Below are 21522 nucleotides of genomic sequence, written 5' to 3'. Positions count from 1 at the left end.
GTGGAGAGACCTCAGAGAGTTGACAAGGCTGAAGCTTCCAATTCGCAATTTATTTTCTCTCTCTGTGATTTTAAACCTCAACTCATCAAGTAGATGATGTAGAACTGACTCTATTAACAGTTAGACTTTCGCTTTAGCATTTGGCCACAGTTTTAGGAATCAGATGGTTCACTTCACCGCAGACAAATTGGCCTGAGAGTCGTCTGAACATGAGCTTCAATTGAAAGAATGAGACTCTGACTTTTTCTGAATGAGAATCTGACCTTCTTGTTCAAAGGCTTCAACATGGTCAATTTTACAGACATGCTTAAATCTGAAGTGTGACTTTGAAATCTTAAATAAGAAGAATAGTTCTTCTTCTTCTTCTTCTTTTTCTTTTTCTTTTTCTTCTTCTTCTTCTCTATAATAAATAAATAAATAAATAAATACCATTGGTTTTGGAAATATATATATTATTCCAGGTTACATAGCGTTTTTTGTTTTTGTATGTGTGTGTGTGTGTGTGTGTGTGTGTGTGTGTGTTTCTGGTTATCTGGTGTAACTCCTCAAGGACATGTGCAAATGGAACTGCAGGACCACAAGACCACCAAACGAAACAGGGCAATGATTTCTTTGACCTTCTTTGCTTTAAAATGTTGGGTAAATCTTTATTAACAGACATGGTATTAAGTGTCTCACAAACGTCTTTGTACTCTAATTAATGTTTTAAAACATTGTGTGAAAGTTTCCTGCTTTCTGAAAACTGGAGGATTGAGGGGATTTATATTAGGACCAGAACAAGCTGGTTTATTATTAAAAAGTTACAGTTGTCTGAAACTTCTTAAGTCTTGCTGTCCTAAATTGTTCCTCTGCCTCAACTTAACACCCTCCATACATACGGTGGGGTCCAAAAGACTCAGACCACATTGAAAGTCTTTTTTTTAAAACTTATCATCCCCAAGGTAAAACAATAATAATAATAATAATAATAATAATAAAAAGAAGAAGAAGAAGAAGAAGAAGAAGAAGAAGAAGAAGAAGAAGAAGAATGCATAAATAAATAAATTAATTAATAAATAAATAAATAAATAAAACATTGGTTTTGGAAACATACATTTATTTACAAGCAGAAATAAAAAAAATAGACAATGTGTGCAGTAAAGATACATTTTGTTTGGGTAAAAAGCAAAATATAGAGTATTTTTTTAAAAAAAAAGAACACACCCTTCTGTTTTATGCCCCCACCAAAAACAAAAAAAAGAAAAGAAAAACAGTAGAAAAAATATGTGCAAAAATAGCTTAAAATGACAGTAGGTGGGAAGGGGTAGTCCCAGTAAAGAAGCTTTCCAAGAATTAGTCACTCTCCTCTTCCCAGTGGAAAAATGGCCTTAATCCCACCTAGGCTTGCTAATCCATAATCCTGCCCAGTCCTTCCTCAGGTCTGCTATTCACGCTGTAAGGCCTGACCAATAATGCACAGGTCTGGATGCGAGGCAGAGCGACTTGCTCCTCTGAGCTCTGTTTGCTCGCTCCACACCTCAACCTCTCCAGTTGGACCGTCTTCCAACCTATAGCAATCAAACAACACAAGGCTATTAGCATAGAGCTAGGTTAGAAAAGTGGGCCAGGAAGGGCTGAAGATAGTTAGTCACTGATCAGCAATGAGTCACTGAGGTTTTATTTACGAGAGATTAGCAGTTTATCTGTACAGTATGACCGTAAATGAATGATCGCTCATTTAACAGTTACACAAGGGAAAGTGAAACTTGGAGTTTTATTCTCAGACTACTGGACTACTGGGTGTTTTGACCAACTAACATGGAACTAATGAGGCGTAATGGTGACATAGATAACAAAGATTGGTTAACCAGATTGATGAAAAGGATTGGTTAACCAGATTGGTTGACGCCTTGCTGATGTATGAGCGCTGCTTCATTTTCATAAAGGGAGCAGCTGGTAATGTTTCGCCTGAATTTCCATAATGAACAATACATCCTTTTCATCACCTCCAATGAAAATGAACAGGGGCATGTTTTGATCTTTGCCAGTAGACATATAGCCCCCCACCTCTGTTAAAATATTCTTCTCTGGGATCTAGTATCTGCTGACTACATAACAGTTGAACAGATTTTCTTACTTTTCATTATTATTTGTTTTTTTACGGTAGATAAACAAATATAATAATTTATATAAATAGTAAGTTGAAAAATATGCACTCTGCTTCTCTGTTTTTATCATAACTCTTGCTGCTGTCCTCTCTGAGTAGATTAACCTATTACAAATGCTGGTGTAGATTGGCACAAGTGAACAGGTTTGGCTGCATAACTCATTTTTTTTTTTGTCTGAAATGACAAAAGGAACTTTCAGGCATCACCTTACTTGCAGTTTGTTGACAACACAGTCACCCCTGGTGTAATTTGACTACTTGGGTTACTTCACGGTACTTTAAAGGGGAATTTCAGTATGATTATGACATAAACAAACTCACTCTTTTTTTTTAATGCCTGGACCCTCTACCAAACACCCAATCCCCCAACCACCCACAGTCCCTCCCTCTCCACCCCTCAAAGTGAAAGGAAAGAGCCGAGAGACAGTGCAGAAGAAAGAAAGAAAAAAAAACATACAGATGATGGACAAACTGGACAACAAAAGCAGACAAAAAAAACATTTGACAAAACAAGAAACAGAGTAATAACGCCCCTTCCACCTTTTTTTTTGCATGCTATGATTATGATATGAATAGCTGTCAGATTCTATGTATTTGTTTTTAACCGTTTCTTGAAGAGTGTGGAAGGAGAAATCAGCTCTCAGTATAGTGTAAAAATTGAGACCAGATTTCCTCAAATTATTTTTTATTATATTTAAGTCTGAAGTCTTTCCAAGTTGCAGTGATCTGTAAAGAGGCTAAGCCAATGCTTTATTGAAATTTGGGTTCTGGCCTTCCAGTTCAGCAATATAACATGTTTGGCAATGTTGAGTGATATTAATGTAAAGATTTTCAGGTGATTGTGTGCTGACATGAAAAGAGGTCATTAAGTAGTGCTACATTTGGACAGACAGGAATGACAAGGCCTTGTATTAACTGGAGTTCTGAATTGCTGATTGCTGGTCATAGAGAAGATGTCATTGCATATATTTTGCCAGATTTATGTCTGAGGTCCATTTTTAAAAGGGTAAAATAATCTTTTAATGCTATGAGTTTATATATTTGTGGTTTCAGTCAAAGTCATTTAGAGTAGTTTGATGTGAAATGCACCATGCTAGAAAAATTAGAACTGTTCACAGTGGTGGTGATAGGAACCAGACATTTAAGGTGTTTAATGCCTGTAAAAGCTGCCTCACAGGCAGTTATTACGTGAAATGCTTATGAATGTTAACTAACAATAGTTTTGAGAGATTTTTTTTCTTCAAGTCCATTTATTTCAGAGAGATACATGCAAGACGTTAAGGCAGAATAGTACCCAAAGAATAAATTTTCACATATATAATATCACCATTATCAACATTACACATGAAACAAACCCAGCAGTTACGTGTAGGTTCACTGGTGGTTATGAATAGTAAACAGAATAGCTATGTTGTAGATTATATTATGTTGTAGACATCACAACACCTGGTTCCCATCACCACCACTGTAAATAAATCTGACTCAGTAAGGCTCTCCACAAGGCATCAATTCACTTCAAAACACTCTGAAACACTTTGTTTACCTCTCAGTGAATTATTTATACAGAGATTCTGAAAATTTTTTTAAATTTCTCATTAAAGTGCCCACATCCTGCATGTTGTATTTTATTTTTTCCCTGAATTCCTTTTATACTGTTTTTTGTGGTTTGAAACACTTTTTACGTGGCCATTTTGTCACTTCTCTTTATCCCTTAGAATGAGACTATTTATAGCAGTTTAGCTCCGACCTTTCACACTGAAGTCATAAGAAGTGTTTAAGCCCAGAATGATTTTTAATCATTTTAGGTCATTTACATATATGTAAGTCTTAAAGGCACAGTAACAAAAATAGCCGGGATGTGTAACTCTAAAGGACATTATTGTAATAAATTAAGATCATCTTAAGGGGCCCATATCATGGAAAACCACACAATGTAAGTACTGGACAGCCAATGAGAAAAGAGATAATTTACATATATCATTGTTAAAGGTACAATGATGAAAACAAAATGAATTAGAGGATGAATTAAGTGAGGTTGGAAGTTTCTCTTCACTTTAAAGGAATATTTTTTTGCCCACTGGGGTGAATCGCGTTTACACCATAAACCAGTAACTGAATTTCTTAGTTAAGGCAACATCCAATATTATGCGTAGAAAAGATCTAAGTGTATTTCTAATTTTTATATTTTAGGATGGGGCAGTCATTTTTAAGCATGGTGGCAACAGTAAAGTTCTTTTAGATTAAGATTTAGAGAAATAAATTGAGTGTATTATTATAAAACCTCACAACTAATACAAATGAGTTAATGGATCTCATTAAATGTAAACCCAGCCCTCTCATCCACTTTTTGAGATCATTCACAATAGTGCTTCCTCGCACTGTCACACAGCAATTAGTGGTGTGTTGTCATGCTCCAGGGAAGACATTGTCGCCTAGAAAGGGTAGCTTTTAAAGTCATTCTCATTGAAGGTATTATGTGCTGTAAGGCCAAATCTGTAAAACTGCAACTCTATATAACTACATGACAGTTTTGAAGCATCATAACCAAACTGTACCATCATTTATCCATTTAGCTTTACATAATGTAGTGATGTTCACATGGGTTTAAGATAAGACTGATGGGTTTACTATGCAAATGTGTTAGTTACAAGTTAGTTACAGAGGGATTAAGTGATCAGACTATTTGAAGGCTGCTGCAAATAAACAAAAACAGAGCACTAAGAATATTACCTGCTTTATAGAGATATTATAGAGAGATAGATAGAGACCTTTTGTACCACATTAAGATCTATGCTGCATGAAGTCAGTCATTACAGGGGGAAACTGAAAGATACTGAACTTACCCTTGGGTACTAATGGCTGGCTCACTTCCACAAGTCTGTGCAACAGATACCACCGGTACCCTATGTGGAAAGCTGAGACTGGGTCTCCTGTCAGACTGGCTGCGCCGAATGAAAGGCTGGGGCCCTCGAATAGATACCGGCAGCCTGCCACGCTCACCCCAGGGGCGAGGGAGGATGCTGCTGCCGGAGGAGGCCCATGCTTGTGGGGGCTTAGGCACGGGAAAAGGCTGTGCCTCAAACAAAGATGGTGAGGCTGGACAAAATACTGAGCGAGCATTGCTAAATACTCTTGAAGTAGAGTCCTCATTACTGTTCTCTCTGGACCATCGCTGCACTTTTGGCGAGGCTGGGGGAGATGGTGCCTTAAATGGGAAGGTGGCTGAAGAAATATAGCTCATAGAACTGGAAGTGATCTCTTGCCGCATGGCAGGGGTAGTGGGAAGTGTCCGTTGGCCAGCGGGTGGGGGAGTAGGAAGTTTGCGAAATATCGGTGGACTTGCTGAGCTGGGATGAACTGTCTGCTTTTTAAAGACAGGGGGGCTGGGCAATCTTCTCTGTAGAACAGGTGTGGAAGGTAACATGCGAGGTCTGGAAACAAGTGGAATTGCAGGCGTTAGACTTCCAGCTACTGGTGTAGAGGGCACTGTTTCAGGGGTGATCTTGTCCCCCTGTTTTTTTTCAATATTGGTTTGAGCACTACAGGATTTGATGTTGCCGTTTTCACATGCAGGTTTCTCTGTCGGAGAGTCAGCGGAATGCCTCAAATGGATAATTTTCCGTGCCTGTTTGTAAAGAGAGGCAGCCTCCTCATTCTCCAGATCACACTCAGGTTTGGAATCGTGCTGAGAGTTTTTAACAAGTGCACTGGGGTCCTGTGGAGCAGTGCGTGCTGGTGACATGCTAAGAGAGCTCTTCCGCACACTGCCCTTGCTAGGTAGTACTGTAACAGATTGCATTGAGGCACGGAGCCTTTGAGACACACTTGTCTTCTTTGGGAGGGTTGACCGGCCCCTTCTGGTTATACTGTCATCTGTTTTGCTAACATCAACGTTTTCAAAAGAATTATCCATGAGGACCTCTATAGGAGGTGGTGGTAAGTTGTCCAAGTCAAGATCATCTGTCCTCTCAGAAGTTCTTGATTCCCCTTGGTTGCTGTTGTCATTTTCATTGCATGAAAGCCTATCTGCACCACTTAAACCTGGAATGATGGGAACCCCACACTTCATGACCCCTTTGAGAGGTCCAAGCACCTTTGTACTTTCATGAATATGTTTACTCTCCTCCATTCCCTGACTGAAGGTGTCAATCAGTCTTTTGACAGAATTCCCTCCCATTCCTAAGGGTTGTCGGAGAGATGGTGGTGGGCTTGGAGGGGGTGTTGCTTTCAGGGGACCCTTGATAGGTTTATCCTTTTTCTTTGTTTCCTTCTCCCTTTCCTTTCCATCCTCCTGCTTTCCTATGACTTCTTGTGCATTGATGGACTTTCTCTGAATATTTGAAGAAGCAAGGTTCTTGTTCAAAGGACGCAGTTGCCCAGGTACTTTGAGTGAACCAGTCTGTGTTTCATGTCCTTGCAATGGTTTGGAAACATCTTTTCTTATGTTTCCTTCAAACCTGACCTTTCTCATTCTCTCTAACCTCTGACTCAATTCTTTTTGTGTCCTTTCCAGTTCAAGCAGTGTAGGGTCTTCAGCTTTACTACGAAGAGATTCTGCTGATCTTGAACGGCACTGTTTAATGACTGTGGTCTTCTTCTTAGGTGCTCGAGATGTAGCTGTTTGTGGTCTTTTGGGGCTTTTCTCTCCCTCTTCGGTCCACTGCCTCTCACTAACCTTTGAGGTTCCAGCCTTTGTCTTTGTTCCAGAGCGCTGAGAGGGAACAAAGTGAATCCGTCCACTGATGGCATCTTTCATCTTTAATGTCATTTCAACATTTTGTGGATTCTCTATTCGCTTTGCAGGCAGGCGCCGTGGTTGCTTGCCAGGGTCTGGAGGAGAAGAACTTGATCGCTTCCTGATAATACCCTCGCAGTGCTCTTCCTCACTGGCTTCCTCATTCTCCTCTTCTTCTTCCTCTCCTTCACCATCATCCAAGGAGGCAGAGCCAAGCAAAGATTCTGTATCTCTGAACTCTTTACCTGTAATGGTACAGGTTGAGTCTATAGAATTTAGAGAGCTACTTTTTGTCATTTTTGGGCTAAGTAGTCGTTTAGAAGAGCCCTGGTGGGTCAGCGTTGAGCTTCCAGGACTGCAAAGAATTGTGTGATTGGATCCAGTTGACTCACAGCTTTCCCTACGGTGGCGTTGCCTGTCTGACCCTGCCAGTGACTCACTCTCCGCCCCAATGCCACTGTCTTCACTGAACAATGCTGAGTCCTCTGGACCAGGTCTCCGTAGTGAGGCAGCTTCAATCCTAGTCAGCAACTGCATTAGCCTAGCCTCAGCTGCACGCTTAGCCTTCAGTTTCTCCTCCAGGACATCAGATATAGATGAAAAATAATCCACAGCGTCCTCAAGGGCTGTGTCTCCAATTCCACTCACCGACTGCCCCACAAGACGCATCCTCTGAATGGTGTACTGAAGTAGTTGTTGTAGCAAGTCAGGTGGGGGCTTGGAGGAAGCAGGCTTGCTTTTGGTTGAGCTGGACGAGGAAAGATTTTTCATATTACAAGGCCAAGCCAGATGTTCACCATTTTCTTTCAAAAGCTTCTCCCCTGCTTCAACCATTTCCTCCAGTCCTCGGTTTATCTCTTCATAGCGCAGAGCCATGAATGCCACCATGGGTTGCAAGGAAATTTGAGTCTGGGCTGCATGATCTAGTAAACTCAAAAGAATTTCATATTTGGCAATACTTGGATTGAGAAAGCCGTATGCTGCTTGATGGGCTTTCACAAGTGGCTCTGGAAAGTCCACCTTCTCTTCAACTGCAGGTTTCTTTTCCTTCTCTTTCTTTTTGTTTGGCTTTGCACTTTTAGGACCCTTCTTTGACTTCTTTGTTCCCTTTTTCTCATCCTTCTTTTCATCTAGTTTCTCCTTTGTTTGGGATAGTAAATTAATTGTGATGTCTTGAGTGCCCAGTTTTTCAGAGGTAATAGTTGCTGGTTCAGCTACAGGGTGTTTCTTTCCTGAAGAGATACAATTTGTATCTACATGATTGTTCAGTTTCTTTTCTCCTGCTGCCTGCTGACAAGCTTCTCCATCTGTCTCACCACCGCCAGAGCTTCCACTGCCTCCGTCATCAGATTGTGAGTCCCCTGTAGTTTCCTTGGTCCCAGGCAGCAGCGTTTTCCCTCTCCTGAATGGTCCATGTGCCAAGTTATTTCCCCTTGATGGGGAACAGCCCATTTCAAAAGCAACTTCTCTTAACAGTTTTTAAAATTGAAATATAGAATCCAATAAGAACATGTAGACACGGTGCTCCATCTGAAATAACAAGGGTTTAGAGTCTTACCCGACAGCTGCACATGTCATTTTCAGATGGCTAATCACAGAGTGCACTTGACAGCCTGTATGTGTCCTTGGAAATCACAGCTGAACAGAAGAAGGGTACATTCTGGAAAGTTTCTCGTAACACAGTCACTTGTCTTTATAATCCAGAGAAATGATTGTAAAAATAAATCAAAATGATCTTCTTTCGTCTTGAAGTGGCAGTATCAAGCAGTTTGTGCAACAAGGTGGTGTCCTTCTGCACCTTGTGGAGGATGAGCAGCTGAAAGGATTAGAGAGGATTTGAGTGTAGACCTCAGCATGCACATATGCCACAATAGAGCAAATAAAACTCACACACATGCAAGACCTTAAGCTCATTAAGGTAATCAGGGCTATTTTCAGGTGTCTTTTTATAGCCCAAACAATGCCCCTTATTTGCCCCTTTCATTATAAGTAACAGAGAAGCAAAAATAAAACAACACTAATTAGTACACAAAGTTTGAGTAAAATTCTATAAATATTTCCTTATTTAGTTATGTAGCTCTAGAAAAATGATTAAAATGATGATTTTGTTCAACACATTGCTATTAACTGTAATGTTATTATTATGAATATGCTTTCTAATGAATTTACTGATTAGAAACTTTTTGTTTTCCTACTATCAAACTTAGCAGTGTTAGCACAGTGACACATGCACCACGGCCTGTCCCACTACTCGGCCAACCTGAATACGTACATTAAGCCAGGTGTAGCATGTGCTGTGGATAAGAAAGCTACTGGTGCATGTGGCACAGATTAAAGGAAGGGGAATAGAACGCACGCATACACATGTTCATACACACATATATGTGTGTGTGTGTGTGTGTGTGTGTGTATGTATATATGTATACACGTTATTATGTTAATGGGATTGAATTGTAGGAAGAAATAAGATACAATAAATTACAATGATTGTAAAAGAAATTGTTTGGACATTTAATGTGCTGTTTGCAAATATGTGCAAATACACTTTTTTCACTGTTCTTGCTAAGATAAATATCAACTGATGCTTTCACATTTTGGAAAATGACACAATGCCTTTGCTTACCCAGCTGATTGACAAGCAAGTAGGTCATCTTTTGTGTGGGCGAGAGGCAGGGTATTGAGGATGAGTAACAAGGTATTATTGTAATCTCTTTCCTTCTCCCAATTGCAGGACACAGGGGGAAAGCTGATACTGTGGCTGTCCATTTATTCATGTGCAAAATGTTTTCAAGATCTTTGCTGAGGCTTTGATGGTCTATAAAAGTATTAATATTATGTATATGTGTGCCACACAAACAGGAGAGGCCAGAAGGCTGGATGTAAGCATGAGTTCGGGAACTTTAATCAGATAAAACAAAACACAAAGCATGAAACAAATACCAGAAAACACAGGCAAGTCATTTTTAATCTTTTATGTAAGGGCTACTTATAGAAAGACTACAAATGGCATTTTGTTCTAAGTTATATTAAGGAATGACAATAAAGAACACTTCATTTGAAATTCCAGGGAAAGGCAGGGTAACAGAGTACACTCTTAAAAATAAAGGTTCCTAAATTCTTCTTGGCTTGAAAATAGGGTTCCACGAATAGTACCAGTCCTAACCTTACTGGGGCCCTTTACAAAAGTTTCCAAAACTACCTGCATCTTGTTTTCTCTTTTCATTGTCAGTGTCACGTTTTTCAGCCACTGGTGGGTAAAGGTGCTTTGAGGCCTCCTGTTATGTCTGCTGATATTATGTTGGTATGGATGACAGGAAAATAACATAACTCGTTGTTGTTAAATGTGCCCAACAACATTTTGACTAAACATCACAAATTGCTTAGGCCTACTGGGGTACCCTGCACTCTAAAATATATGACATCATTTTTGCTGTGGGGGGGCACCTCAGCAAATGGGGGCCCTATGCATAGTTTTCAAATAGAAGGAACCAGCACTGTCTAGGAAGAACCTTAAATTGGTATAGAACCTGTAATTTATGTGGAGGTTATCAAACCTTAAAAGGCTTTTTTCACACTCACACATCTCATTTACAACATTGCATCTTTTTAGAACAATCTACTGAAGCGATGCTCTAAAGAACCATTTTTGATTCAATTTGGTGCCTTTATATTTCAGAGTGTACACACATATGTAAAGGCCAATAAATAGGTGGGGTGAGATTTTGCAATAAAGTTAATGTAAACAAAGTAGCTTTTAAAAATCATAGTCTTAAATATAAAGGGGCAAAAGGTTTGAGTGCTAGAAGAACCTCCTTTGGTTTAAAGCTCTTCTACATACTATAAATAATGCAGAATTTTTTGGACCATGTGTCCAAGACATGAACCATTTAGGAACAATTATTTTTAGGAGTGAAGACTGAAGATTTCTCAAGTGTGAATTATCAAAATATAATATTTTCACTCAAGAATATATTCCCCCATTTTTATTAATGACTGTACACATGCCAAGATACACACAAATGTCCAAATACAAATATACACATATGTAAAAACATAAATAAACAACACAATCAGTACCTCTTTGGGAGCTTGACTCTAATAAAGGAAAAATGTGCATATAGATCAACAATGCACTAAGTACAGTCTCAAAAGAAATCTGAAAGGCCTTGTGGTGATGTTTTCCAATTTTTGTACAGTAAAGCCTAATATTTCATAAAGTAAAAGACAGGGCATACTTATAATAATGCCGCTCATGTCACAGCCCATGTTTTTCAACCCTAAAGCCATTATTACCCCATCATAAATTGTTGCTATTTTGGTTCAGTTTACCAGACTAAGCCTAGTCCTGAACTACATATTCCATAAATTAAGAATACCAATTCAGAATGCTGTGTAGTCCAAGATTAGGCTAGGAAACTGACTCTAAATGCCGAACTCACAGAATCCCCATATTTTACTCTTGGTCACAAATGGGAAACCAGAGTCAAAACTTGCATCAGTTGATCAATCACACCCAATTACAGACCTCATCTTTCTCAAATGCAAGCTTAAATGAATTGACCTGATTATATGACCAGTTTCACCACCCACATACATTTTAAATTTTATATGAAGAAAATCTGTTTTTAATTTACAGTTTATAGTGCAGAACAAAAAAAACACATTTACACATTTTTCCATCTTTACAAACTCAAAACAGTGAATACATTTACGTAAAATACATGGACACTAATACTTTTAGGTACCTAGCTCTACAGGCTGTTAAATAGATCTTCTCTGAAGCCTTCTCCGCATGGTGGATTGACAGTTAATAGGATTCTCTGCTTTAAAAATGTACACAGGTGATTCTGGGCTGCAAACACCAGTAGCAGTGGAGCACATGGTGGTCTGTGAGGGTGAGATTTTGAGACCACTTTTGTTACATAGAGATCCTACCCCAGACAAGTCAGAGAGGCCTGAGTCGACTGAAGTTCTGGCACTACATGCTCGTGCAATGTATGCCTCCACAGTGACATCCTCCTTCTTTTTGCAAAGGGCCATGTACCACTTAGGTGTAAAGTGGCAGAATATAATGCCATACGTCGACACCAAGATTGCTGCGGCCTGAATTGAGTAGCTCTCTGGTATCTTCGCTGCATAAATTGGAGTGAAACAGACCCATACAAACAGGTATATCAGCATGCTGAGGATAATGTGTCCAGTCTCGTTGAAGCGCTGAGGAACCTTTCTCCCTTTGAAAGCCAGTGCAAAACAGATGAGTGCAAGAAGTGCAATGTAAGAAAGCATGAAGCCAAAGCCCACCCCAGAGCCCTCCTTACACTGAAAAATGATCTCCATGCTCAGTGTAGATTCCACAGTCTCCACATCAGGAGAATCAAAAATCAGCCAGAAGATGCAGATGAGGACTTGAATGAAAGTGCCACAGCTGATAATTAAGGGAGGCTTGTAAAACTTCTTGATATTGTGCTGACGATATTGAGGAAGGAACGCTACAAAGGTCCGCAGGGCTTTTACCAGGATGCATGAGACAGTGAGCGAGAAGCCTAAGGCATACAGGAATGACCGTGCCCTACATATATGGGTATTGGGCTTGCAAATGAAGAGTAAGACACTGGTATAGCTAAGAGCTAAGCCCAACATAATGAGAACGTATATGTAGCCACCAGCCTGTTTAATGACAGGACTTCTACGATAGAGAAAGTAGACGATGAGGTTAATAAACAAAAGGAGAAATCCTGTTAGAACAAATGTTAGAAAAACAATGGCTCGGGGCTTATTCCACTTCCAAAAGACTTCTGTCTTTGGCTCACAGTATTTCCATCCTTTCAGGGACCATGTTCCATTTTCACATGGGAGACAGTTTTGAAGATCTGTAAGAAAGACAAGAAGTTAGAACTGAGGCAGCAGGTTGCAGTCCAACAGATCAAGCCTCAGACTGGGCAAAGCCTCAGCTTGGAAACAATACGCCCCTGTTTGGGCTGATTTTAGTCGAGTTGCTAGAGAGTTTCCTAAATTAACTACAGTAGTTTGTTAAAGTGTGGGTGAGCTGACTCCACTGACTAGAGGCATATATAGACTTGTATAGAATTGCAACATGTTGTATGGCATCATAAAGGCATATTAGCTTGTGGCTAGAGCATTAGGTTGGGACTCATTATAGCACTGGAATGTTGTACTTTTATAATGTTAAACACCCTATTAAACTGGAAATGGAAACATTAATATATAGGCACATTTTCAGCCGCTCTGTATTTTTGCAGTATCACATTTTAGCATTAACTATGAATTTTATTATGAAATTTCTATAACTCTAGTATTGACTCCTGTTCATAAAACTAGACCAGCATTTCTGGTCACCAGCAAAACCAGCATGTTTTTTTGGATGCTGGTATGCTGATCAACCAGCATGACCATCCTTGGTGACAAGCACCAGACCAGCATAAACCAGCATAGACCATCTTAGATCAGCTAAGCTGTTTTTCCAACAGGGACAGTCGTATCCACATTGGGTAGCTCACATAAAGGTTAGATAAATAAAAGAGCTAAAAGCTAAGGGTAGGGCTATGGTCAAGTATTCTCCCAATCACATTAGCCAGCTAAATTCTTTCTTCACAATAAGGTAAAGGTCAGGAATCACAGGAATAAGGTGGCCAAGGCACAGCTAGTTACGTAGCTAACACACTGAAAAAGTGATTCTAATCCTACTCCTCCATAAACTTATGTAACCACAACAAACCTTCTCTTAAACTATGTATTTGCACTAAAAAACTTTTTACCAAGCGAGCTCACTTTAGGTAGCTCACTAGCTATTTGTCTCCCACACAAGCTGAGGCTTATTAAACCCAAGCTGATGCTTGATCAGCTTGGGGCTTGGTCAGCAGCACTGAAGATAGGGAGGACTCAAGTGAGGATCAGCTATATTCTATTAGACATCGTGAAATATAAATTTGGGCTACAAAAGACTACAGTATCACACTTTGTGTGTGTGTTAATCTAAAAGTCTCTGTTACTCTTGAACAAACCTCAAAAGCACAATAATACATGGTGTCATACTCACTTGTGCTATTAGAGTAGGTGCCCTCCAAACATTCTGTGCAGTTATGGCAACAGGATATTTTAGAGAGTTTTTTTGCAGTTCCAGGGGGACAGGCTTCAGAACAAATGGAAACGGGTGTCTGAAATAATATGTCATAAGTTTATCATTTCATTTTGATAAACATTTGTAGGTCTTGTATGTCTTCCTATGAAATGCTAGTTTAAATATGTAACACTCACAGTATTCTCAGGATTGCTCCATTCAATAGCTTTCATAAGATTGACTTGTTTTTGTCCAAGATTGTAGTTCCCAACAACAACAAACTGTCTCTGTCCACTCGACATGTCTCGGACCCAGTTAATCAGATCGTACCCGTTTATGAAATTTCCTGATGTATTAAAGTAGAAAGTCTGACCATCCAGACTGAAGTTGATATTTTTTAGTTCTTTGAGGAGCTGAAAACAGTAAAAGAAAGGAACAAACAACAGTAAGTAATCAATATCATTCTACACACCAAAATGTCATATGCTATGTCTTCACATACAGCTTACCTTCCATGGTGGAAGGTCTTTCTCCCCTGGACAGGCCGTCTCGTTACAACCTAAAAGCTTCCTCAAGGCATGAGCAATGGACAACACAGCCAGCCTCTCTCCATAGGCTATGTCAATATGCACTGCTTTTGTTAAATAGTCCATGCTTTTCCCCATCTGCTGGTATTCTTCTATGAACTTGTTCTCAGCACCTGGAGGAATAGTCAGCTTTTGCAGATATTCTTTAAAGCCAGGGTTTGGGCCTGTAATGAAACTGAAGCCAAATATATCTCCTACTTTGTTGATTCCCTCCATCTGAGCAATATCTACCGATATTGACCAGGCGTCACTAGCTATCCAAGTGTGTGATATGTTCCTGTTAATCATTTCTGTGAAAAGCTTTTTCACCAGCTCCTCCTTTAAGATAAGTAATATAACTTTGGCTCTGGATTGTTGGATGGTGTCTGCCACTTTTTGGATTCTAGTGTCAATGTCCTTACAATCCAGGTCGTGAGGCAGAGTTTCTTCAAAAGCAACACAAACATTTTCAGTCTCTGCATCCACCAAGAAGCTGTGGAAGGCATCTTCACCATAATCATCATCCCCATGGACCACTCCGACCCAGTCCCACTGAAAGCGAGTCATGAGTTTTGCCAGTGCTTTCGTCTGATGGATATCACTGGGTACGGTTCGTAGGAAGGCAGGGTAGCGCTTTCTATCACTCAAGGCTTCTGCAGACGCTGACGTGCTTATCTGTTTAGATACAATCAACAAGTTTTAGTTTACTTAAGGTGAACAGATCTTAGAGTTCAGTTTAACATTATGCAAGCTCATATGTCATAATGTCAATTGTGTATTGTATTCAGATGTCTATACACATTGTATATGTGTAATATGTTTATTGTGCAAGTCAGAGACCAACATTTTTTATTTAAATTCCAGTCAAAACTTTCATGAAGTGCAAGTTATTCATTTGTCAGTATCAGGAAAAAAGCAGAACATACTTTTTAACAGGAAAACACACAGAAACCTCAACAACTAAACTTTTTTTTTCAATATTTAGTGTGTCCTTTCTTTGCCTTTACTACAGCTTCCATTCTTTTCAGCAGACTTGCTTTCAGTTTTTCCACAAAATCTGCAGGACATTCTTCCACACCTCCAAAATTCAGTCTAAGAAGTTGGTTGCATTTTCTGCTAGTCTCAATCCAAGTAAATCTCACACACATTAATCGATGTTGAGGTCTGGACTCTGGGGTGGACAGTCTACTGTTTTGAGAACGCTTGCAGCTTCTTTGTTTGATTTGTAAGTTTCCTTCTTTGTTGTCCATTTCCTTTTTCTCAGTAAGGACAGCTAGACATCCTTTCAGACTCGTAATGCTGAGTGGAAGAATGGACAGAAACACCTGTGGATTTTTTTCAGATCTAAAGCAAGAGTGGAGCTTCATTTTCTCCCCTTGACTGGAGATTAAATCTCTGACTTTTGCACAGTACAGTATGTATCTTACCTGTGGCACTATGTAGAGGGTCAGAAGCCGTGCCACACTGAGAGAAACCTCAGAATAGCGTGCTCCAATGATTGCTTTTACTTTGGGCCTTTGAATGAACTCACATTGCGGCAGCAGTGTTCCGTTTGCAGCCAGCATATGCTCAGTGCTCTGAATGGCTTTGGAGGCATCAGAGCATGTGTCACAGACGTAGTAGCCAAGGCGCACCCCTGGCAGGAAGCTGGAGTTGTTGATTGTTTCAATGGTGTGAATGGCAGCCAGCATCTGTACAAATGATACCATATTGAATCTAAAAAGAAAGCAGAGTTAAGGTGTTGATATGTCGACTTAAGATTCATTTTACCATGAAAAATTTGTCTAATATGTTTTTGTTGTTTTTCATACATCTTTATCTCTTATGATACAGATATTATAGTTAAAATCTCCACAGTACAGTACAGATAGAAGTAACTCACTCTGAACAATTGTATCTCTCTGGCTGTTCTCGATAATACAGAGTCTCCACTTTAGAATAGCAGGCACTGAGAATTCCTATCTGGACATCTCCATCAGCCCAGGCCCCACATTTGTCCACTTGGTAATCACAACCTGTCCCAAAATCTGCCAACAGCACAATCCCTAAGATTCCCATGTATGTCCAGAGCATCATGTCGCACTAAAAGATTTAGAGATCACGTCCACCACTACAGAAAGAGAATTAGCTAGTGGAGTGATTTAGTTGTCCCACTGGTTTTTATTGGAGACAACAGAAAGAAAAAAAAAAACAATCACGTGCTTCACAATACAATACTTTCAGTTGTGACAATGAGAGCAAATGAGAGGACGGCATTTCAGAGCTGTGAATAAGACTTCCTTGACAGGTCTACTGAGCCAGTTCTGTCTTCATTCTTTGAGAAAAGGAGGAAATAGTGCTAAAAATACCTTTCAGTTAGAAGTCTTGTTCACACACTAGCGCATGGATGTCTCTGCATGTTAGTGTATATTTTCCTGAGGGAGAGGAAGAGAGAGATTTTGAATTTACAGGCCCTTGATTTTACAACTATTTGGGAAAATTGTTTATTAAAAAAATATATATAGGTTAAGCAATCAGTCACCTGCCCCACAGATGGATACAAGGCTTAAATCTTAAAACCAGTATGATTAGATCTAATACAAGGCACATTCAACTCACATCAATGACGACACTATGATCTTATGGGCCCCAGTGGAAAAAAAATTAATGGGTCTCCTCAGAAGAAAAATCAATTAATAAAAAAATGACAGTGTATTTTGCTTGTTAATTTGTAATTAATTGTTGTCTCAAATGATTGATGCTCTTAAGGCATGCCCCTTCTCCTGCTAGCATTTAATGTTAAGTGTGTAGGTTACATTGTCAAAGTGAAATACGGATATATATATGGCAGATGGGTGGCAGGGGGCTTTGTTCACATCTTTATGGATATGTTTATACTGTGTTCTAGTTCAGTCCATCTTTAGTGCAACTGTCTGAGACTGTCCAACTGACCGGCCAGTAAATCTGATGCATTAACCTGGGGGGCAGGCTGGTCACTGGGCCCCAGTGTGACTGCCCTGCTGCCCCCTGAGAGTAGTTACATCACTGACTCACGCTGTGCATCCAAAAGTCTAGATGTTGGACCATTGCTGTGAGGATTTGATTAGGTTCAGACACATAAACATTAGTCAGATCAGGGACTGATGTCTGATAATTAGTTCTGGATCACAAATACCACTCAAACCCCCAGATTTTATATATATATAAATATATATATATATATATATATATATATATATATATATATATATATATATATATCTGAATTTAGCATATTGGGAAAAAAACCAACATAAAATGTGAGCTTTCCAAAAGACATTCACTTAGAAAAAAAAAACATGTAATTTGATATGGGTATTTAAACCTTTGCATATGACTGTATAGTATGTGTGATTTAAAGCTTGAGACAAGTTTCTGTCCAGCCATTAGACTAATGGATTTAGAACTTAAGCTAATTTTGCTTGATCAAGTAAACAATTCTCGAATACATTTAGGCTGCTTGGCCTATGAAACAGTGATCATTATGCTCCCTCAGCACTGTACAGAGTCCCTGATGGTATTAAGCTATTTAATATAGGCAGAGCACACAGTTTACAAAATTCTAAGAAATCAAAGAGCTGTCAAACGTATCCAACAGCTCTTGTCCATTGTGATTTGTTGAGCTGTCTGTAGCTTTAGTCTAGCTGCCACATGGATTAATCCCTGTCCTCTTCTAGTCCTTCTGAACTTGTAGTAGGTTATAAAAGGTTATTCATTATAATTATTACATTATGACAATTAATAATCTCATGAAGCATATTTATCAGTAACTACAATGTTAATATAAAGCTATAAAGTTAAAATGAGCTATAAAGCAAATATACAAGTTATGCCAGTCAGAAAGTCTGGAAACACTTATGGTTTCTCTGAGGTTAAAGGGTTTAAGCGCTCCAAGTTGCAGGAACACTGCTGAGACAGTTGGAGTGGACTATCCTCGAACCACTGCCCTAGTAACAGTGACACGCTTTTGCTCCAATTAATCTGTGCTGATGTGGCTCTCGGAAACTCCTCAAGTCACTCAGTTAATCTTCTCACATCGTCACTGGATCTAAGACTGTAACATCATCGGCACACACTGTGAGCCTTTAGCCAGGGCTCAGTTGCTGTGGTATACAGGAGTTCTGAGAGAACACAACCTTGACACATTCACTCATTTATAGGGGGAATTCTTTTGTAAGATTTACTTTCAGAAGACACGACAGTGTATAAGAAATCAGTAAGAGAGGATGGACAACAACTGAGAAAAAGGCCTTTTTGTTGAACTTATATTTGTGGAAAATGAATTTTTTAAGCAGTGAGAAATAATGAAAACTGTGTTAACTATTATTCAAAGTATTTGTTAATTATACACTTGTCAGAATTTCATGGTATATGAAGTAGGGCTGTGGGTCAAAAATCAATACTTTTATGGTACTGACTGAATCACTTCACTACTACAGAGTGTAGAAAAATTCCCTGCCATTCAGTATTAGTCAGTCTTATCAGTGACAGTCACTAAGCGTGCTTGTTCCACAGTTGTTTGAAAAAGTTCTGATTGGCTGTTTATAATGATAATAAATTAAAAGTGCTGTACATGCTATACATGTCAGAGCTTCTTATTTATTCTGCACGTTATTGTGGTCAGTAAATATTCTTCCAGCACCTCACACTCATTGCTGTTTTAAGCCACACCCACATTTGATTTGTAACTGAAATAAGATACAGAAAAAAGTGGGTTTCAGGATGCTTCTTATAAAAGCTATGAAAAAATTTACATTTACAGGATACTATCTATGATTATTTAAAAGGGTGTGTCTTTGATTGTGTTTCTGAAACACTAAGTAAAACAAATTCTTCAGATAAGAAAAAAAAATAGATGTAAAAAATCCAAAAAACACAACCTCGCCACACCCACTGAACATTTTTCAACAACTTCAACAACTACTTATCAGATGAAGAGTAGAACTGGCTCGGGGCCTGATAACATTCAAACTAGTCACACATGAAAGTTAGGAAATGTACAGATCAAAGGTTTGATTCAACAATTGAATTCACAAGTCAAGTTCATGATTCTCCTTTTATATTAGAATGTAAGTAGTTTGCAATTATAGAAGTGGCAGAGACATTTAGACACAATATGTATACATATTAGATAACAATGAACAACAATAACAACAAAGTGACAGAACATGTATATTTACAAATGTACATATGTATTTATACATATCTGCTGTTGGAACAAAACATCATACATCATATCATTATACAAGCCAATGGAACCAGACTTCTTTCCAAGTCATTTTGGGCCATTTCTTTTGGTCCATTCATCATTAAATTTACACACAATATAAAGGGCAACCGACATTTTTTTTAATTATGCCAAAAACACACACACACACACACACACACACACACACACACACATACATATATATATATATATATATATATATATATATATATATATATATATATATATATATATATATGTGTATATATTTACATGTTCTCCCCGTGTTTACGTGGGTAATTGGACACTAAATTGTCCCTAGATGTGTGTCTGCCTTGTGATGGACTGATGACCTGTGCAGGATGTTTCTTGCAGGCCGACTCAATGACTGCTGGTATAGGCTTCAGCACCCCCCGCAACCCAGAAGGATAAGCGGCTTAGATAATGTGTGTATGTGTGTTTATTAATACAAAAAATATATTACATAAAGTGCACATATCCATTACCTTAACAGTTTTTTATGCTTAGCTTCGCTTGCCAAAAATATTTAAAGCCAATATTCTTTGACTTTGTTGCTTATAGAGTCACTGAGGTCAAACAATACATTAGTGAAGCACAGACTAAACTCAGAGTCAATTTAATCATAAATCTGCATAAATCTTTCCAGAGCTTTTTTGCAAGGGTACAATGTCAAAACAAGGCAAGTGACATCAATATTCTTTTAAATCGTACAAGTTACTGGTTCACTGAGTAACATCTTTGTATGGTTTTACTGAACATTTTATCCAATCAAGATTTACAAGGCACCTCCAGTACTTTTGTCTTTTTATTATATTTTGTTTATTTAAGTCATACTGTACAACCAACAACGACAATAATATCACATATAAAAAGAAAAACTGAGCACATTAATTCAGCAGCACAAGTGCAAGAGCAATGAGACTCTCAAATTAAATAAAATTAATAAATACATACAAAAATGTCAAAAAAAAGGGGCGAAGTGGAAAAACAGAAGTGGGGTGGTAATATATTGTGTACACCGGTCAGCTATTACATTATGTCCTTGTTGCTACGCTCATTGTCCATTTTATCAGCTCCTTAAAAACTCCAGCAGCACTGCTGTGTCTGATCCACTCAGAGCAGCACAACACACACTAACACACCACCACCACGTCAGTGTTACTGCAGTGCTGAGAATGATCCACCAACCAAATAGTACCTGCTACAAAGTGCACCTATGTAGATAAAATGGACAATGAGCGTAGAAACAAGGAGGTGGTCATAATGTTATGCCTGATCGGTGTAAATAGTATATATAGGTGATATATCGTATGTCATATTTCTTCATAAATGAAAGAAGCTTACAGCTAATTTTACTCTGTATTAAAGACTGTACAAACACACCATATTCCTCTATAGAGCCCAGTAACTATAGAGAGGTAGAGGCCTCTCCAGCACTGTCCTCTCCTCAGCACCGTGAACGCGCACAGGGTGACGCGAAGTGCGTCAGCATGCCGGAAGCGCGCGTTAGACAACACGGCGAGCAGTAACAGCAGATTCGTCACTTCATGATGCTCTTCACCAGGGTTTTTACAGTTTTGACAGCTGTAGCGGCTCTGCAGACCTGCCGACGAGAAAAACACTGGGTCTCCTTCCGATAAACGCTCAGGTATTTGTGTGACGCTCGCAGCATTTTTCGTAGTCTGGGCTGTTTCGCTAGCTGAGCTGCGCTGAGCTGGGCTAGTGCTGTGGGGCTGTAGGGCTGCTGAA

General features: G+C 39.0%; 3 protein-coding genes across 3 annotated transcripts in view; 1 reads left to right on the top strand and 2 right to left on the bottom strand.

Annotated features, from left to right (window-relative positions):
* Nucleotides 1-1230: 1230 nt before the first annotated feature.
* On the bottom strand, nt 1231-8333 carry pcare1 (photoreceptor cilium actin regulator 1). The gene is made up of 2 exons (XM_036593907.1): nt 4990-8333; nt 1231-1547 (listed from the first exon to the last, which is right to left on the bottom strand). The coding sequence occupies exons 1-2, from the start codon at nt 8331-8333 to the stop codon at nt 1424-1426; spliced, it is 3468 nt and encodes a 1155-aa protein (XP_036449800.1). The 3' UTR covers nt 1231-1423.
* Nucleotides 8334-11642: 3309 nt separating this feature from the next.
* On the bottom strand, nt 11643-16621 carry LOC118823215 (G-protein coupled receptor family C group 6 member A-like). Its single transcript, XM_036592648.1, has 6 exons — nt 16408-16621; nt 15953-16241; nt 14469-15200; nt 14157-14372; nt 12715-12751; nt 11643-12616 (listed from the first exon to the last, which is right to left on the bottom strand). Exons 1-6 carry the CDS (start codon nt 16599-16601, stop codon nt 11643-11645), a joined length of 2442 nt encoding a protein of 813 aa, XP_036448541.1. The 5' UTR covers nt 16602-16621.
* Nucleotides 16622-21260: 4639 nt separating this feature from the next.
* Nucleotides 21261-21522, top strand: part of zgc:103755 (uncharacterized protein LOC449988 homolog) — a 62908-nt gene continuing 62646 nt past the window's right edge. The window contains exon 1 of the mRNA XM_036593144.1: nt 21261-21421. The gene's annotated coding sequence lies outside the window, so the exon portion shown is untranslated. The remainder of the gene's footprint in view (nt 21422-21522) is intronic.

Source organism: Colossoma macropomum, unplaced genomic scaffold, assembly GCF_904425465.1.
Source record: "Colossoma macropomum unplaced genomic scaffold, Colossoma_macropomum, whole genome shotgun sequence".
NCBI lineage: Eukaryota > Metazoa > Chordata > Actinopteri > Characiformes > Serrasalmidae > Colossoma > Colossoma macropomum.
Note: the sequence above shows the minus strand (reverse complement) of the source record. Positions and strands in the feature narration are given on the sequence as shown.